General features: G+C 37.0%; 2 protein-coding genes across 5 annotated transcripts in view; one reads left to right on the top strand and one right to left on the bottom strand.

Moving 5' to 3' along the window:
* The window catches only part of CENPP (centromere protein P), a 377,506-nt gene that overhangs the window by 215,492 nt on the left and 146,514 nt on the right, over positions 1–15,500 (bottom strand). The window lies entirely within an intron of this gene.
* Positions 52–11,923, top strand: OMD (osteomodulin). Of its 2 annotated transcripts, XM_053662801.1 has the most exons (4): positions 52–96; positions 3,335–3,380; positions 9,452–10,405; positions 11,049–11,923. In XM_053662801.1, exons 3-4 carry the CDS (start codon positions 9,463–9,465, stop codon positions 11,375–11,377), a joined length of 1,272 nt encoding a protein of 423 aa, XP_053518776.1. In that variant the 5' UTR covers positions 52–96; positions 3,335–3,380; positions 9,452–9,462; the 3' UTR covers positions 11,378–11,923. The 2 variants fall into 2 exon arrangements, with proteins under 2 accessions (XP_053518776.1, XP_037012988.2); XM_037157093.2 differs by lacking the exon at positions 52–96 and having other exon boundaries at positions 3,188–3,380.

Here is a 15,500-nt window from a genome sequence, read left to right on the forward strand (position 1 = left end):
GGAGATGTGTGAGCCCTGGGAGGACCAATCAAGATACTACAGAAAACATCTGGGTGACCTGGTCTCTGGAAAGACTGTGGCAGTGAATAACAAGAGGTACAAACACACTAAAAAGTTATTTAGGTGCTAGAACACAAAGGACTCAGGAATACAGTTTTGGATACAATCAGTGGTTTTTTCAAGTTTCACTGGAACACCTGGAACTCTTCTTAAAAATATAAGTTCCTGGACCCACACTCAGGGGTTCTAATTTTGTAGGTCTAGGGTATAAAGATGCTGGAGCCTGAATTTTTAAACCAGCATCCCTAGCAGTTCATATATTGATGAATCTCCCACGTTTGGGGATGGACTGATTTAGAGGACTCCCAAGATTCTGGCTTACATAAAGAGTGGGTTAGGCTGGAATGGAGTCACCACTTTATGGGAAGAGCAAATGATGAGGGAAATAGAAGCTAGTCATGTATTCGAGAGCATAAGCTCCTCATAGCCTTGTAGAGACAGATGCACAAAAGTGGACCATGTCTGCTGGGCAAAATAATCCAGGGTTTGGAGTATTTCTGTAGGGCTGCCTACATGGTCTTTCTGACAGAAGCAGCTCATCAACTAAGTGTCATATCTGCCTCCTAAACATAATTTGATTTAGAATGTTGGGAAGCTGAGACACCCAAGCATGTCAGAGGCATACACTGTTCTTGCTGGCCCCAGAAGCCTCTATGATGATAACCCTACACCTCCACCTAGATCATACCAAGTGAACATCACCACACATGGCATCTTTTGTCCCTCTTATATCAACTTGACTTGCTCCCTCACTATATGCAGGTCTTTGAAAAACTATTTAAAATAGTAACTCCCCTTTTTAAAACTTATTAATTTTTTAGAGACTTCATTTTTTAGAGCAGTTTTAGATTCACAGCAAAACCGAGCAGAAGTTACATAGATTTCCCATATCTCTTTCTTTCTTAGTACCTCCTTACTTTCCAGCACTGCAAAATGCTCCAGGCTCATCCTATGTATTCCCTGCTCCAGGCCTGAAATAAGACATTTCTCCATAGATCCCTGGTCTTTTTTATTGGAGAAGGTATTAGAGACCAAGATCTTGGTTGGTGCTAGGTGCTTGTTGCTGAGAGCATGCCACTGCTTCTAGGACCTCTCAGCCAGCAGTGCCAGGAGACAGATATGTATACTCAGGCCCATGTATCAACACACGCAAACATCTATAAAAATTTCTAGACATAGCCAACTGTATGTATATGAAGTTGAACATGAATTCGTACTGACATCGCCAGCTCTGATCCATCACCACATGGATTGTTCCCACCGCCTCCCCTTGCTTGTCTGTAACGTTCCTACAGCAGTGGGATACCTGGGTCTCCTGTGGGCCAGTTATGAAATCATTCCGTTCCAGCCAACATCACAGAAGTGTCAGAAGTGTTGATCTGAACGCCTGCGCTCATTTGTTTTTATCCATCTACCTTGCTTTATTCTTCTGTTGCACTTCACACCACTTAATATTTTTATTTTCTGTTTTCCTCCTCCATGACAACAGGGACTTTTACTGTTGGGTCCTTAGCCCCTAAAACTGCCTTGACAAAGGTGGTGCTCAGTAAATACAAACTAAATTATTAAAGAAATAAAAAATATTTATTCTTATTACCATAATTAAGCAGGTCTCAGTAGACTTTTCCTATCAAGTGATATGTTATTTAGGCTTGAGATACTGTATTGGCTTCCATCAAACTATAATTGCAGAATGTAATTTAGATTTTTTACCAATTCAAATAACTTCTCTACTCAACTGCTTCAATTACAAACACCTAACTAAAACAGTGCACTCTCACAATCACAGCTTCTACTTTTCTTCTAAGGCCTGACTTGAACCACCCTTCCCACCAATCTCCACCCGCCACACCCCCACTGCCAAACCTAAACCTCCTAGACACCGTCAATCCCATTTAAATTTCCTAGACACTTCAAGTTAAGCTATCTTGATAAATAACTATGAGGGCACTATAAAAAATAATTTTTGGATAAAGTACACAGATTTGCTCTCTGTTCCTTAGTGTGGAAGCTTAAGGTTTAAGAACAAAGACTAATAGAAAACATATGGAAAAGATCAGTAACAAGATGAAATCTTGGCCCAAGTATAGTCCGCCACATTTTGCATACCAGAGTCTAAAATAATAGAGATTTTTTTCTATATTGCCACAGCATCACTTGAAATACTGTAAGCTTTTTAAAAATCTGAAGTGTAACAAAATAAATAATGTGATTTTTTAAAAAATCTAATGGAAAACACAATTTTGAAGGGGAAAGAAAAGCAAAACAAATTCCAGGATTCACTTTACCTTATTAGTTTACACAAGCTTGAAAGAATCTCCCAAAGAATGAACTTAAAGTTTACTGCCAAGAGACACAAATTAACTCTCTGTTCAAAATATGAAAACTTTAGTATAAAAACATAGCATTTAGGCAGTCAATTGCTACTCTTCAGGAGAGACAGTTTAGAGAAATTAGAACATTTTCTGTAATAGTAATTGGTCAGCAGAAGTTCCTAATTCCATTTTATTCAATACTATGAAATAATTTTTTATACTACAAAAAACAGGCCAATCAGAGATATACCTTGTAAAAGTGAAACACAGAATTCTATAACAAAGAGATCTTTTTTTATTTCAAGCATTATTATAAGTCAATCTAATTAGTATATTTGGGAGGAAGGTGATAGCTGAGAGAAAAGAGGATATAATTCTTTGTATCGAAAAGTTATATATTTAATCTGTGTGACCAATGACAATCTACTTCATTTAAAAATTAACTAGATGTGAAATGCTATGTTTCTAATCCTAGTTCCCTGTCTTAATGAAAGGAAGCACTAGTATGAACACAGGGTATCAGACAAGCAAGATCTAAAATTACTGAGTTCCACCTTAAATTGCTGAGACTCTGAGCTCCATATTACAGTGGACCTTAATTTGAAGAATTCTTTTGGCACGAAAATGAAAATAAAAACAGTAATCAGTACATACTGTTTCATTTAGTTCAGTCTGCCTTTCATATTAGAGGAAATTCTTACAATACCTCAAAGCAAATTCAAGGGTTTGTAAAGAAAGAAGCAAGCCACAGAAATCTTACCAAGAACACAAGCATCTCAATTCAAATCCACAAAGCTTTGGATAATGAAAAGAAAAACATGATTTTAATTCAACCCAAGCATTTTCCAGGCAGATTATATTGCTACAGTGATTCAAGAGACAGCCCTATTTAAACACAGTTACTGAGGATTTTTAAGAGACTGAGTTAAAGAACTTAGGAATTTCTTATTCATTCACAGGATTGGCATATTCATCAACCCCTGAAAACTAAAGCAAACTCAAAAGGTATGGTGACAAAATAATTTTCAATTTTTTAGGAAAGTATTCCTACTCTTAAAAATAAAAAAAGTATATTTGATTTATTTAACATTAAAATAGATTTCAGCTATCATAAAATCACAATTTTTGGAAGCAGTATCTGGTAAAAGCTACATTAAAACTTTTATTAGCCAAATTATTTGGGAAAAAAGTATAAAAGTGAATTTAATTTTCTAACTTAAGATGTATCCAATAAATGATCTTTGTTTTATATATTTTTTGTTTTGAATTAAAGATTCTTAGGTTAATGAAATATTTTTCTGTTTCTTTCTGTCTCTCAACTTTAAATGACAAAAACCTGACAAATGCCTTTGAGCAATACATCAGAGCAGGGTTACAGACTGGGGCAGTAGGGAAGATGGGTATTTATACAAATTTCACTAGAAATTTTCTCAAAATTCTCCATTGATCAAATCCCTGGTATTTAGAACATTTTTCCCCCTCTTTCACAAAGGAAAGATATGAGGGTTCTATCTGGTACTAAAGCATCTATTTGCTTGGGTTTGGGTTAAGATTTAAATGTATTATGGCTAAAAATAATTTAGAGACTTTCATAGTTTTAATAGCAAAAGAATATTATTTCCTTAGGCCTTGGGTGTAGTAGTGACAGCATACTAACTTTACAAAGTTAAATTTAAAACTGCTTTAAAGAAATTCTGAATCATATACTAATTCTTGGTTTCTCATATTCTAGTTTCTGTGACATACTGAGAAAAAAATGAATATTTTAAAACAATAAAATGCTATGAGGCTTTCCAATTACTTTAAACTTTCGAGAAAAAAATATTTTAAAACAATAAAATGCTATGAGGCTTTCCAATTACTTTAAACTTTCGAGAACAAAATTCGATCTCATTTTAATTAATCATTTTAATCAGAACTTTCCTGATGAAAGCATGAGTGCTTTTTTCCAAGGCAGAGAAATGTTATGGCATAGAAACTTTTTTCTTTTTAAATATATTTTATTGATTATGTTATAAGAGTTGTCCATTTCCCCCCTTCATTTTCCTCCACCCTTCACACACTCTCCCTCCCACATTCCCCCCTTTAGTTCATGTCCATGTGTCTTAAGTTCTTTAGTTTTTACATTTCCCATACTATTCTTGCCTCCCCTATTTTATGCCTGCCATCTATGCTACTTATTCTCTGAACCTTTCCCCACCTCTCCCCCTGCCATTCCCCTGTTGCTAACACTCCATGTGATCTCCATTCTGTGGTTCTGTTCCTGTTCTACTTGTTCCCTTAGTTTGTTTTCATTTTAGGTGTGGTTGTTAGTAATTGGGAATTTGCTGTCATTTTAGTATACATGTTTTTTATTTTCTTTTTCTTGGATAAGTCCCTTTAACATTTCACATAATAAGGGCTTGGTGATGATGAACTCCTTGAACTTGACCTTAACTGAGAAGCACTTTATCTGCCCTTCCATTCTAAATGAAAGCTTTGCTGGATAGAGCAATCTTGGATGTAGGTCCTTATCTTTCATGACTTGGAATACTTTCCAGCCCCTCCTTGCCTGTAAGGTCTCTTTTGAGAAATCAGCTGACAGTCTGATGGGAATTCCTTTGTAAGTTACTGTCTCTTTATCTCTTGCTGCTCCTAGGATTCTCTCAATTTTTATCTTGGCTAATATAATTATAATGTGCTTTGGTGTGTTCCTCCTGGGATCCAACTTCTTTGGGACTCTCTGAGCTTCCTGGACTTCCTGGAAGTCTATTTCCTTTGCCAGACTGGGGAAGTTCTCCTTCAATATTTGTTCAAATACATTTTCAATTTCTTGCTCTTCCTCTTCTTGTACCCCTATAATTCAAATGTTGGAATGTTTAAAGATGTCCTGAAGGTTGCTAAGCCTCTCATCTTTTTGAATTCTTGTTTCTTCATTCTGTTCTGAATGAATGTTTCTTTCCTTCTTCTGGTCTACTACATTGATTTGAGTCCCAGTTTCTTTCCCAACACTATTGGTTCCCTGTGCATTTCCCTTCATTTCAATTAGTTTAGCCTTCATTTGTTCCTCTAATTTGTGACTAAAATCAGCCAGTTCTGTGAGCATACTGATCACCAGTGTTTTGAACTGTGCATCTGATAGGTTGGCTATCTCTTGGTCACTTGGAAGTATTGGCTCTGCGGCTTTGATTTGTTTTTCTGCTTGAGCCATAATGTTTTGGTCTGTTCGCACCTATTATGTATGAGAGGCGGAGCCTTAAGTGTTCACCAGGGTGGGGAAACCCAAGTTGCTCAGTTGTGACACTGTATATGAGGGTGGGGTCCAAGAGGGAAAAAAATGGTGCCTTGCTCAGCTCTCTGTTGTACGTCAGTCCCTTCCACCACTTCCCCCAAGCAAACTCGGCCTTTCTGGTGCTGATTCCCATGTGGGTGGACTTGTGTGAGTTCTAGGACCCTGTAGGTTTCTCCAACAAACTTTCCTATAAGGGTGGGAGCCTCTCCCTGTGACTGAACCCCCACAAGTGTTTTCAATTGGTGGTTTGAGGCTTTATTTCCCAGCGCTAAAACCCTAGGTTGCACAATCTGTCTCACCCAGTTATCTGCGTGCAAATAACTGCCGGGTCAGCCAGCCACCTTGCGCACAGTGCCCCGCTTCTCAATCACAGCCTCCCTGGGTTTGCCTGTTGCCACCCCATGCCCGGGGTCTGCCAGCCGCCGCCTGGGTGCCCAGGGTCTTCCTGGTGTCACCTTGGACACCTGGGGAGCCTTTGCACACCTGGTGTCACCGCTTCCTGTGCCGAGACCCCTCTCTGCTTGTCTGCCCAACTCTGCCTCGCCTACCAGTCTGGATGAATGTGTCTATTTTAACTCCTTGGTTGTCGGACTTTCATACAGTTCAATTTTCTTTCAGTTTTGGTTGTTACTTTATTTCTGAATTGTTGTTGTCCTTATTTTGGTTGTTCGAAGAGGCACAGTGTGTCTACCTATGCCACCATCTTGGCCAGCAGTCCTCGAAACTTTTATAGCTATAATATGAAAAATTCATATTAACAAATAATTTTTTAAAAGTGGTATTTTGTATTTTACTTTCTTGTTCATATTTGTTCTTTTTCTATTGCTCAATATAATAGGAAAATTAATAAGTATATTGTGATGGAGACATATTTAATAGACAAAAAGCTACATTCTTTGTGACCTATGTTCATTTAAAGAAAACACTGTGATGACATACACATATTCCTAGAAATATACAAACATTAATGTTATAAGTATCATTAATGAGAGGGAATCTATAATTTATTAAACTGATCATTCATCCAACAAAATTTTGATCCCTCATACAATGTGAATTGTACTAGGTTCTGTCAAAAATTAGAGGTCAGGAAATGAGATGATTGACAGTGAGTTATAATGTTTTTCTATGAGTTATTCTATTGGAAAGGCATAAATTGTAGAACATAAAATGTCTTATTAGCAAATCAAATTAGTAAGTACATAAGTAATCAAAACATACTTATTAGCAAATGGCTGGGAAGAGATTAGATGAATGAAAATTTGGATGAAAAGAAGTAAGACATGACTGTAATGAAAAATTATCATGGGTAAAGTTAAAGAGTAAGAGGAATAGAAAATAATGAACATATGGATGGAGATGAGACAGATTTCAGATCAGAAAGCTATCTACAGTAACAGGCAAAAGGGAGTAGGGCAAGGCGGAGATACAGGGCCATGGTACTCAAGGAATAAGGACAATGATGAGTTCAGACTTAGAAGAGAAACCTTGTTTCTTAGATAGCCAAAGAGACCAAAACAGACAAGAGAACCCCTTTATTTCCAGAGAGGCCCCATCATCACAAGGTCTTGATTCCAGGTTAAAGGTATGCAATTAAGTTCAGGATCAAAAGTATCATCTAGGTCTCCTTTTTGTTCTCAATAATTTATAATAATTACTGAACAGAGTTGTGACTTTAATCCTCAAATGTAACGTTACTAATTGATGATTGCTAATGAATGTTCTTAACACAAGAATAACATTCAGAGTTCTGATGAACACTCTTTTCAAAGTTCAACTGTGTAACAGTAAGCTTCTGAGACCCTCTTACATACCCTGACCACACCCAAATATATATCTCTGCCTCTGCTTCTACTTTTACCTTTCTGGGACACATCAAACTTATAGAACCCAAACTCTATGGTGTACTTCATACACAACATCTAGTATAAGTCGCTAACTACAACAGATGAAAGAGCACTTCCAATTAGACTCACCTGGGAGCTTCCTGCACCACCCTCCTCATCTAGATCAGCCATCAGTGCACTACCCTTTGGAATTAGACCACACTCCTTTACTTTTTCTCCTCCCAGGTCTCTCTCCTATTTCATGAATGAACATTGCTGTATGGAGACCACAGTTCAACTATATTAATACATTAAATTAGGTGTTTAGTCCTAGAGTGTAAATTCTTTATGTCAGAATTCAGGCCCTGGTAAGAAAGACTAGAGAAAATATAAGTGAAAGAAAAAAGATCAAGGGCCTCCGACTCTACTTGAATAACTACTTCAATTCCCAAATGCACACAATTTACATTCTTCCAATTTTTAATTTCTGATGAGGAAACACAAAACTGGAATGTTAGGGTCTAGGGCTGCTTTTCTGAAATGAGGTTCTGAAAATAATTACTTAAATTATTCAGTGAAAATAATTTAAGTAATTATTTTCTCAATTATCCCAATGAAAAAATAACAAGTACTATTCTAGATAAATAAAATATAACTCATTTTATTGCATACAATGTGTTAAGACATTCATTTTCTCCTGAAACCCTGGATGAGAAGAACAGAGAAAAATGGCCTCCGAAAAAAAGAGGTATGATTTTTTTTACAACATAATTATTACATTTGGATCATTTTAAACTTGCAAAGCACACTTAATGTGCATACTTCATATGACCCTAACAACTACCAGACAAGATAAACAGGCAAGCACTTATAATTCTTAATTTTACTTGTGAGGCAAGAGGCAAATAGGTTAAGTGACTTTATCATCATAAGTGACAGAATTTAAATGAAGATTTTCAGGCTCCTCATCCAGTACACAATCCACCATTTACTACAACCTCAAGTTTCAGCATGAGTGCTAATTGTCTGCCTTTCTCAAGCTGAGCACTCCCTCTACTACAAGCCCAACCCACACATACCCTTCTACTTAATGCATTACACATCTCTCTGATTCTCCACTAGACCTAAACTCCTGAGATACAACAGAGAATATTTTTAATATCTGTATATCAAGCTTAACTCAAAAATCTAAGTAGAAAGAAGAAAGTTAGGAAGATAATAAGCAAAATGTATAGCATAACCTATTAGAAACTAAAAAAAGTGGTAGAAAGTAAATATTGTATGTATTTTTGCAATTTGACTTCGTTATTCAAGCAGACTCAGAGATGAAATAATCGGATTTTGGAAACTGTTTCATGGGGAAAATCTGAAGTCATGGTTAGGCTTGGATAGAGAACACAAAGAGGAAACATGATAGCCATTTTTAATATCTCAAGCTCTCACATAAAAGGAAGTGTTTCATGTTCTCCCAAAGGGCAGAAAAGAGCATTACCAGTAAACAGAAGTTGAGTGGGAAACTTTTGGTTAATATTAATAAAGAAACGCTTAGATAAAAGCTCTCTAAGTAAAACATCGGGTCTCTCCTCTCATGGGTAGTGACCATTACCAAGGGACCAAATAGTCAATGAGAACACCCAGCATTTAGAGTAAAGGAAACATCAACTTTGTAGTTGAGACATCATGCTATCATTGAAAATCTATAGTCTAGGAAACTAGCAAGACAAGCTGAAATTCTTTTAAAAGAGGGTTATTTAGTCTGGTTCAATACAACATGTGACTTTAAAAGGAAAAAAAACCTCCTTACTATGACATAAACATTAATTTTGGCTTCAGTATTGCCCATTCATTCTGGACATTCTTTTTATGTTTCAATATACATATTGATATTATGTGTTTTGTGTAATTGTCAGTTTATGCAAAAAATTTTATAAATATCATTCACTTTTCTCACAATATATTTCCTTTCCTTCTTGAAATAGGACAAAAAGAGATGATGGGCTTTTTAAGTCCAGTATGTATACTTTTCTTCTTGCTCGGACTCAAAGTATATTGCCAGTATGAAAGTTATCAATGGGATGAAGATTATGACCAAGAGCCAGATGACGTTTACCAACCAGAATTCCATTTTCATCAAAATGTAGACTATGGAGTGCCTTTTCATCAGCATACTTTAGGCTGTGCCAGTGAGTGCTTCTGTCCACCTAACTTTCCATCATCAATGTACTGTGATAATCGCAAACTTCAGAGAATCCCAAGTATTCCAGCACACATTCAGCAAGTCTACCTCCAGTTCAATGAAATTGAGGCTGTGACTGCAGAGTCGTTCATCAATGCAACTCATCTTAAAGAAATCAATCTCAGTCACAACAAAATTAAATCTCAAAAGATTGATCACGGTGTTTTTGCTAAGTTGCCAAATCTACTACAACTTCACCTACAGCATAACCACTTAGAAGAATTTCCATTTCCTCTTCCAAAGTCTTTGGAGAGACTTCTTCTTGGTTACAATGAGATCTCCAGATTGCAGACAAATGCAGTGGATGGGCTAGTAAACCTGACTATGCTTGATCTCTGTTATAATCATCTTGATGATTCTATGTTACAAGAAAAAAACCTTGTCAAAATGGAAAAATTACTGCAGCTCAACCTATGTAACAACAGATTAGAATCAATGCCTCCTGGTTTGCCTTCTTCACTTATGTATTTGTCTTTAGAAAATAATTCAATTTCTTCTATCCCAGAAAATTACTTCAATGAACTTCCAAAACTTCATGCTCTAAGAATGTCACACAACAAACTACAAGATATCCCATATAATATTTTTAATCTTTCCAACCTTGTAGAGCTCAATGTTGGACACAATAAACTGAAGCAAGCATTCTATATTCCAAGAAATTTACAACACCTATACCTAGAAAATAATGAAATTGAAAGTATGTAAAATTTCATTATTTTTTTAAAGACAGAATATTTATTTACAAATCTATGCTTTATACATTGTTGAAAATAAGTTGCTTTGAAGATGGCCCCCAGAGAGGAGTACTATGAGGTTCATAGCCTTTCCTATTAAATTGTATCACTTTGAACACTGAGAAGTAGTACTACAGAGTATAGAGTATATGAAGAAATATGAGTATCTAGAGAAGTGTGGATAGAAAAATGCAAAAATTGGCCCCAGAGAAAGGTATAAAATTTACAGTTTTATATATTAAGCTTTATCACTTTGAACACTGAGGAACAGTACTTAGAATATATGAAGAAATATGAGTATTCTGAGCAGGGGGACTTTAGATGACTTTCATTTTTTCTTCTTGATGCTGTTTCTACTAAAATATATTACTTTAATAATACATTAATTAATTATTAAATTTTCAATGAAGCCATAATTTATTTTGATAATATAAAAGTCATTTAGTTTTATTTTCATTTTACGATTTGATTACTATAAAAATATTTAAACTGAATTCTACTTATATTCTAATTAATAAAACTATAGCTATATAAAATTGTAATAATATCCACTATACGATTATGTATATAGTATAGCAGGATTAATTTTTAATTTGTGTTTTTCAGATATCAATGTTACAGTCATGTGTCCATCGGTTGACCCACTATATTACCACCATTTAACATACATTCGTGTGGACCAAAATAAGCTAAGAGAGCCTATAAACTCATACATTTTCCTCTGCTTCCCTCATATACATAGTATTTATTATGGTGAACAAAGAAACATTAATGGCCAAACAATACAACTGAAGACCCAAGTTTCAGGGAGATTTCAAGATGATGCTGATAGTGAAGATCAGGATGATCGCCATGAAAGCTCAGAACAAGAAGGAACAGAAGAAAACATTGACACTCACTATTATGGAAATCAAGAATGGCAAGAACCTTCATAGATATATATTTCTTACTTCAAAAAACTTGTAGCTTACAACAATATATGAAGAATTGTGTGTGAGGATAAGATCAAAGACTTGAGTTTAAATTGTTGGTAACATCTGCATCATTACATAGGATGAGAATTTATTTTATCACAACCTGTATTTAGCAAATTTTAGCAACTGTCCAAAATGTCACAGCTTTTACTCTGTTCCATTTTAACTGCGGTAAATGCTTTTTATAGTAAATTCACTAGAGAACGGTTTCTTTATATTAGTTACATAAACATTTTCTAATAAATAACTGCTTTGTTATTCACAAGGTTAGTTAATGTTAGCACAAAAAAGTATATAAACATTATTAAACACTTCTATTTTTCTAGCACAATGAATTAGAAACATACATTACATCTGTCAATGTTTATAGTGTTAAAAGTTCCTTTAAAATATGAACAACACAGGTTTTGACATCCTTTTAAAAATCTTAAAATCACATATTTAATCTACCATTTTGAAGTATGTTAAGTATACCTTATAATAAAGACAATCTAACTGCTGTGATGAAACTTTCTTGATTTATCAGTCTAAACATTTTATAGAACTCCTCAGATAAGGAATAAACACAAATCTTGGGCTGCCTACACAGGGAACCCAAAAAACAAAAATAACAATTTGGATAATGTGCAAAGACAAGTAAAACTATTTTTTAATGTATTATATTGGTTATGCTATTATATTATTCCATTATTTTCTCCCCTTTATTCTCCTCCACCCTGCACTCCCTCCCTCCAGCATTCACCCCTTAGTTGATGTTCATAGGTCATACATATAAATGATTTGGCTGCTCCATTTCCTATACTATTCTTATACCCACCTGTCTATTTTCTACCTACCATTTGTGCTTAAAAAAAAATATTTGCTGCCAGTGTCTTTTATTTTTTAATTTTTTAAAATATATTTTATTGATTATGCCATTACAGTTGTCCTATTCCCCCCTTCATTAACCTCCACAATGCACAACCCTCACCCACCAACCCCCCTTTCGTTTATGTCCATGTGTCACAAGTTCTTTAGATTCGGTATTTCCCATACTATTCTTGCCCTCCCCCCTATCTATTTTCTACCTACTGTCTATGCTACTTACTCCCTGTACCTTCTCCCCCCCCCCGTCTCCTCCTCCCACTCCCATGTTGCTAACCCTCCATAAGATCTCCATTTCTATGGTTCCACTACTGAGCTAGCTGTCCTATTATTTGCTTTTGTTTTAGGTGTGGCTGTTAATAACTGTGAGTTTGCTGTTCTTTCACTGTTCATATTTTTTAATCTTCTTTTTCTTAGATAAGTCCCTTTAACATTTCATATAATAAGGGCTTGGTGATGATGAACTCCTTGAATTTGATCTTATCTGAGAAGTACTTTATCTGCCCTTCCATTCTAAATGAAAGCTTTGCTGGATAGATCAATCTTGGATGTCGGTATTTAATTTCATGATTTGGAATACCTCTTTCCAGACCCTTCTTGCCTATAAGGTCTCTTTTGAAAAATCAGCTGACAGTCTGATGGGAACTCCTTTGTAGGTGACTGTCCCCTTATCTTTTGCTGCTTCTAGGATTCTCTCCTTCATGTTAAGCTTGGCTAATGTAATGATGTGCCTTGGTGTGTTCCTTCCTGGGTCCACCTTCTTTGGAACTCTCTGAGCTTCCTGGAGTTCCTGGAAGTCTATTTCCTTTGCCAGATTGGGAAAGTTCTCTTTTATTATTTCTTCCAATAAGTTTCCCACTCGTGGCTGTTCCTCTTCCCCTTCTGGTACCCCTATAATTTGAATGTTGGAATGTTTAAAGATGTCCTGAAGGTTCCTAAGCCTCTTCTCATTTATTTGAATTCTTGTTTCTTCATTCTTTTCTGTTCGGTGTTTCATTCTTCTTTCTGGTCCACTCCCTTGATTTGAGTCCCAGTTTCCTTTCCATTACTGTTGGTTTCCTGTGCATTTCCCTTCATTTCAATTAGTTTAGCCTTCATTTGTTCCTCTAATTTATGACTGAAATCAACCAATTGTGTGAGCATCCTGATCACCAGTGTTTTGAACTGTGCACCTGAAAGGTTGGGTATCTCTTGGTCACGTAGAATTATAGGCTCTGGGGCTTTGAGCTGTTCTTGAGCCATAATGTTTTGGTCTGTTCCACCTGTTATGTATGACAGGGGCAGAGCCTTAAGCTTTCACCTGGGCAGGGCCACTCAGTTGCTGGGTTGTGATGTATGTGGAGGCAGGGTCAGAGAGGGACAATAGCATTTTTTTCTGCTCTCTCTTGGATTTTGGTCTTCTCTGCTGCTTCCCACAAGCAAATTGGGGCTTTCTGGTGCTTGTTCCCGGGTATGTGGACCTGTGCACCCTCCAGGACCATGTGGGTCTCTCCAACAAACTCTCTGTGAGCCTGGGAGCCTCTCCCAGCACCTCGACCCTGAAAGTCTTTCCAATTGGTGTTTTCAGGCTCTATTTCCCATCGCTGTGGTCCTAGCCTAGGCGGTCTGTCTCACTGTTTGCTCCTTCCCTTGGTTTATCTGCACGCAAATATGTGACCGTGGTCAGCCAGCCGCCCTGTGCCCTCACTGGGTGCACCTGCTGCCACCCCACACCGGGGATCCGGCAACCGCCACTTGCACTCCTGGCTTTCCTGTCGGACCCCACTCCGCCCCTCTTACAGTTCTGGCTGGATGGTTTATTGTTGTCGGACTTCCGTACAGTTCAATTTTCTGTGTTTTGGCTGCACTTTTGTTACTAAAACTTCGTTGTCTTTAAACTTAGTTGTGCGAGGAGGCACACTGTTTCCACCTACGCCTCCATCTTGGCCAGAAGTCTCTACCCACCATTTATGCTTGTTATTCCCTGTACCTTTTCTCCCATGCTCTCCCCTGCCTCTCCCCATTGATAACCCTCCATGTGATCTCCATTTCTGTGATTCTCTTCCTGCTCTAGTTGTTTGCTTAGGTGTTTTGTATTGTTTGTTTGTTTGTTTTAGGTTCAGTTGTTGGTGGTTGTGAGTTTGCTGTCATTTGACTATTCATATAGTTTTGTTCATCTTCTTCTTCTTAGATAAGTCCCTTTAACATTTTATATAATACAGACTTGTAAATGATGAACTCCTTTAACTTGACCTTCTCAGGGAAGCACTTTATCTGCCCTTCCATTCCAAATGTTAGCTTAGCTGGATAGAGTCATCTTGTATATAGGTCTTTGCCTTTCATAACTTTGAAGACTTCTTTCCAGCCCCTTCTTGCCTGTAAGGTTTCTCTTGAGAAATCAGCTGACAATCTTAGGCGCACTCCTTTGTAGGCAACTCTCTCCTTTTCTCTTGCTGCTTTTAAGATTCTCTCCTCATCTTTAATCTTGGGTAATATAATTACAATGTGCCTTGGTGTGTGCTTCCTTGGGTCCAACTATTTTGGGACTCTCTCAACTTCCTGGACTTCTTGGCAGTCTATTTCCTTTGCCAGATTGGGGAAGTTCTCCTTCATTATGTTTTCAAGTAAGTTTTCCATTTCTTGCTCTTCCTCTTCTCCCTCTGGTACCCCTATGATTAGGATGTTGAAGGGTTTACAGTTGTTCTAGAGGTTCCTAAGCCTCTCCTCATTGTTTCTGAATACTTGTTTCTTCATTCTGTTCTGAATGTTTATTTCTTCCTTCTGGTCCAAATTGCTGATTTGTTTCCCGGTTTCCTTCCCTTCACTCTTCGTTCCGTGTACATTTTTCTTTATTTTACTTTGCATAGCCTTCACTTTTCCCTCTATTTTGTGACCATACTCAACCATTTGGTGAGCGTGCTGATTACGAGTGCTTTGAAGTCTGCATCTGATTTGTTGGCTATCTCTTCATTGCTTGGTTCTGGTTTTGGAGCTTGGAACTGTTCTTTCATTTGTGCCATAATTTTTTTTTGTCTCAGTGCTGCTGTTATATTGTAAGGGGTGGAGTCTCAGGTATTCACCAGGACGTGGCATCCCACCTCATTGCGCTACGGTGCTATATGTGGGAGCAGGGTCAGAGAGGGAACAATGCAGCTTGCTCAGCTCCCAGTGGGCTTTCAGTTACCCCTGCTACCCACAAGCAAACTGGGCCCTTCTGGTGCTGATTCCTGGGTAGGTGGGT

The sequence above is a fragment of the Artibeus jamaicensis genome, unplaced genomic scaffold, assembly GCF_021234435.1.
Source record: "Artibeus jamaicensis isolate MK-2021 breed Jamaican fruit bat unplaced genomic scaffold, CSHL_Jam_final contig_288, whole genome shotgun sequence".
Lineage (NCBI taxonomy): Eukaryota > Metazoa > Chordata > Mammalia > Chiroptera > Phyllostomidae > Artibeus > Artibeus jamaicensis.

Bases quoted from the DNA above. Each gene is read 5' to 3' on its own strand.
- OMD (XM_053662801.1), top strand. From the start codon at position 9,463: ATGATGGGCTTTTTAAGTCCAGTATGTATACTTTTCTTCTTGCTCGGA. The intron at 10,406-11,048 runs GTATGTAAAATT...TGTGTTTTTCAG, and splicing joins AGAAAATAATGAAATTGAAA to ATATCAATGTTACAGTCATG.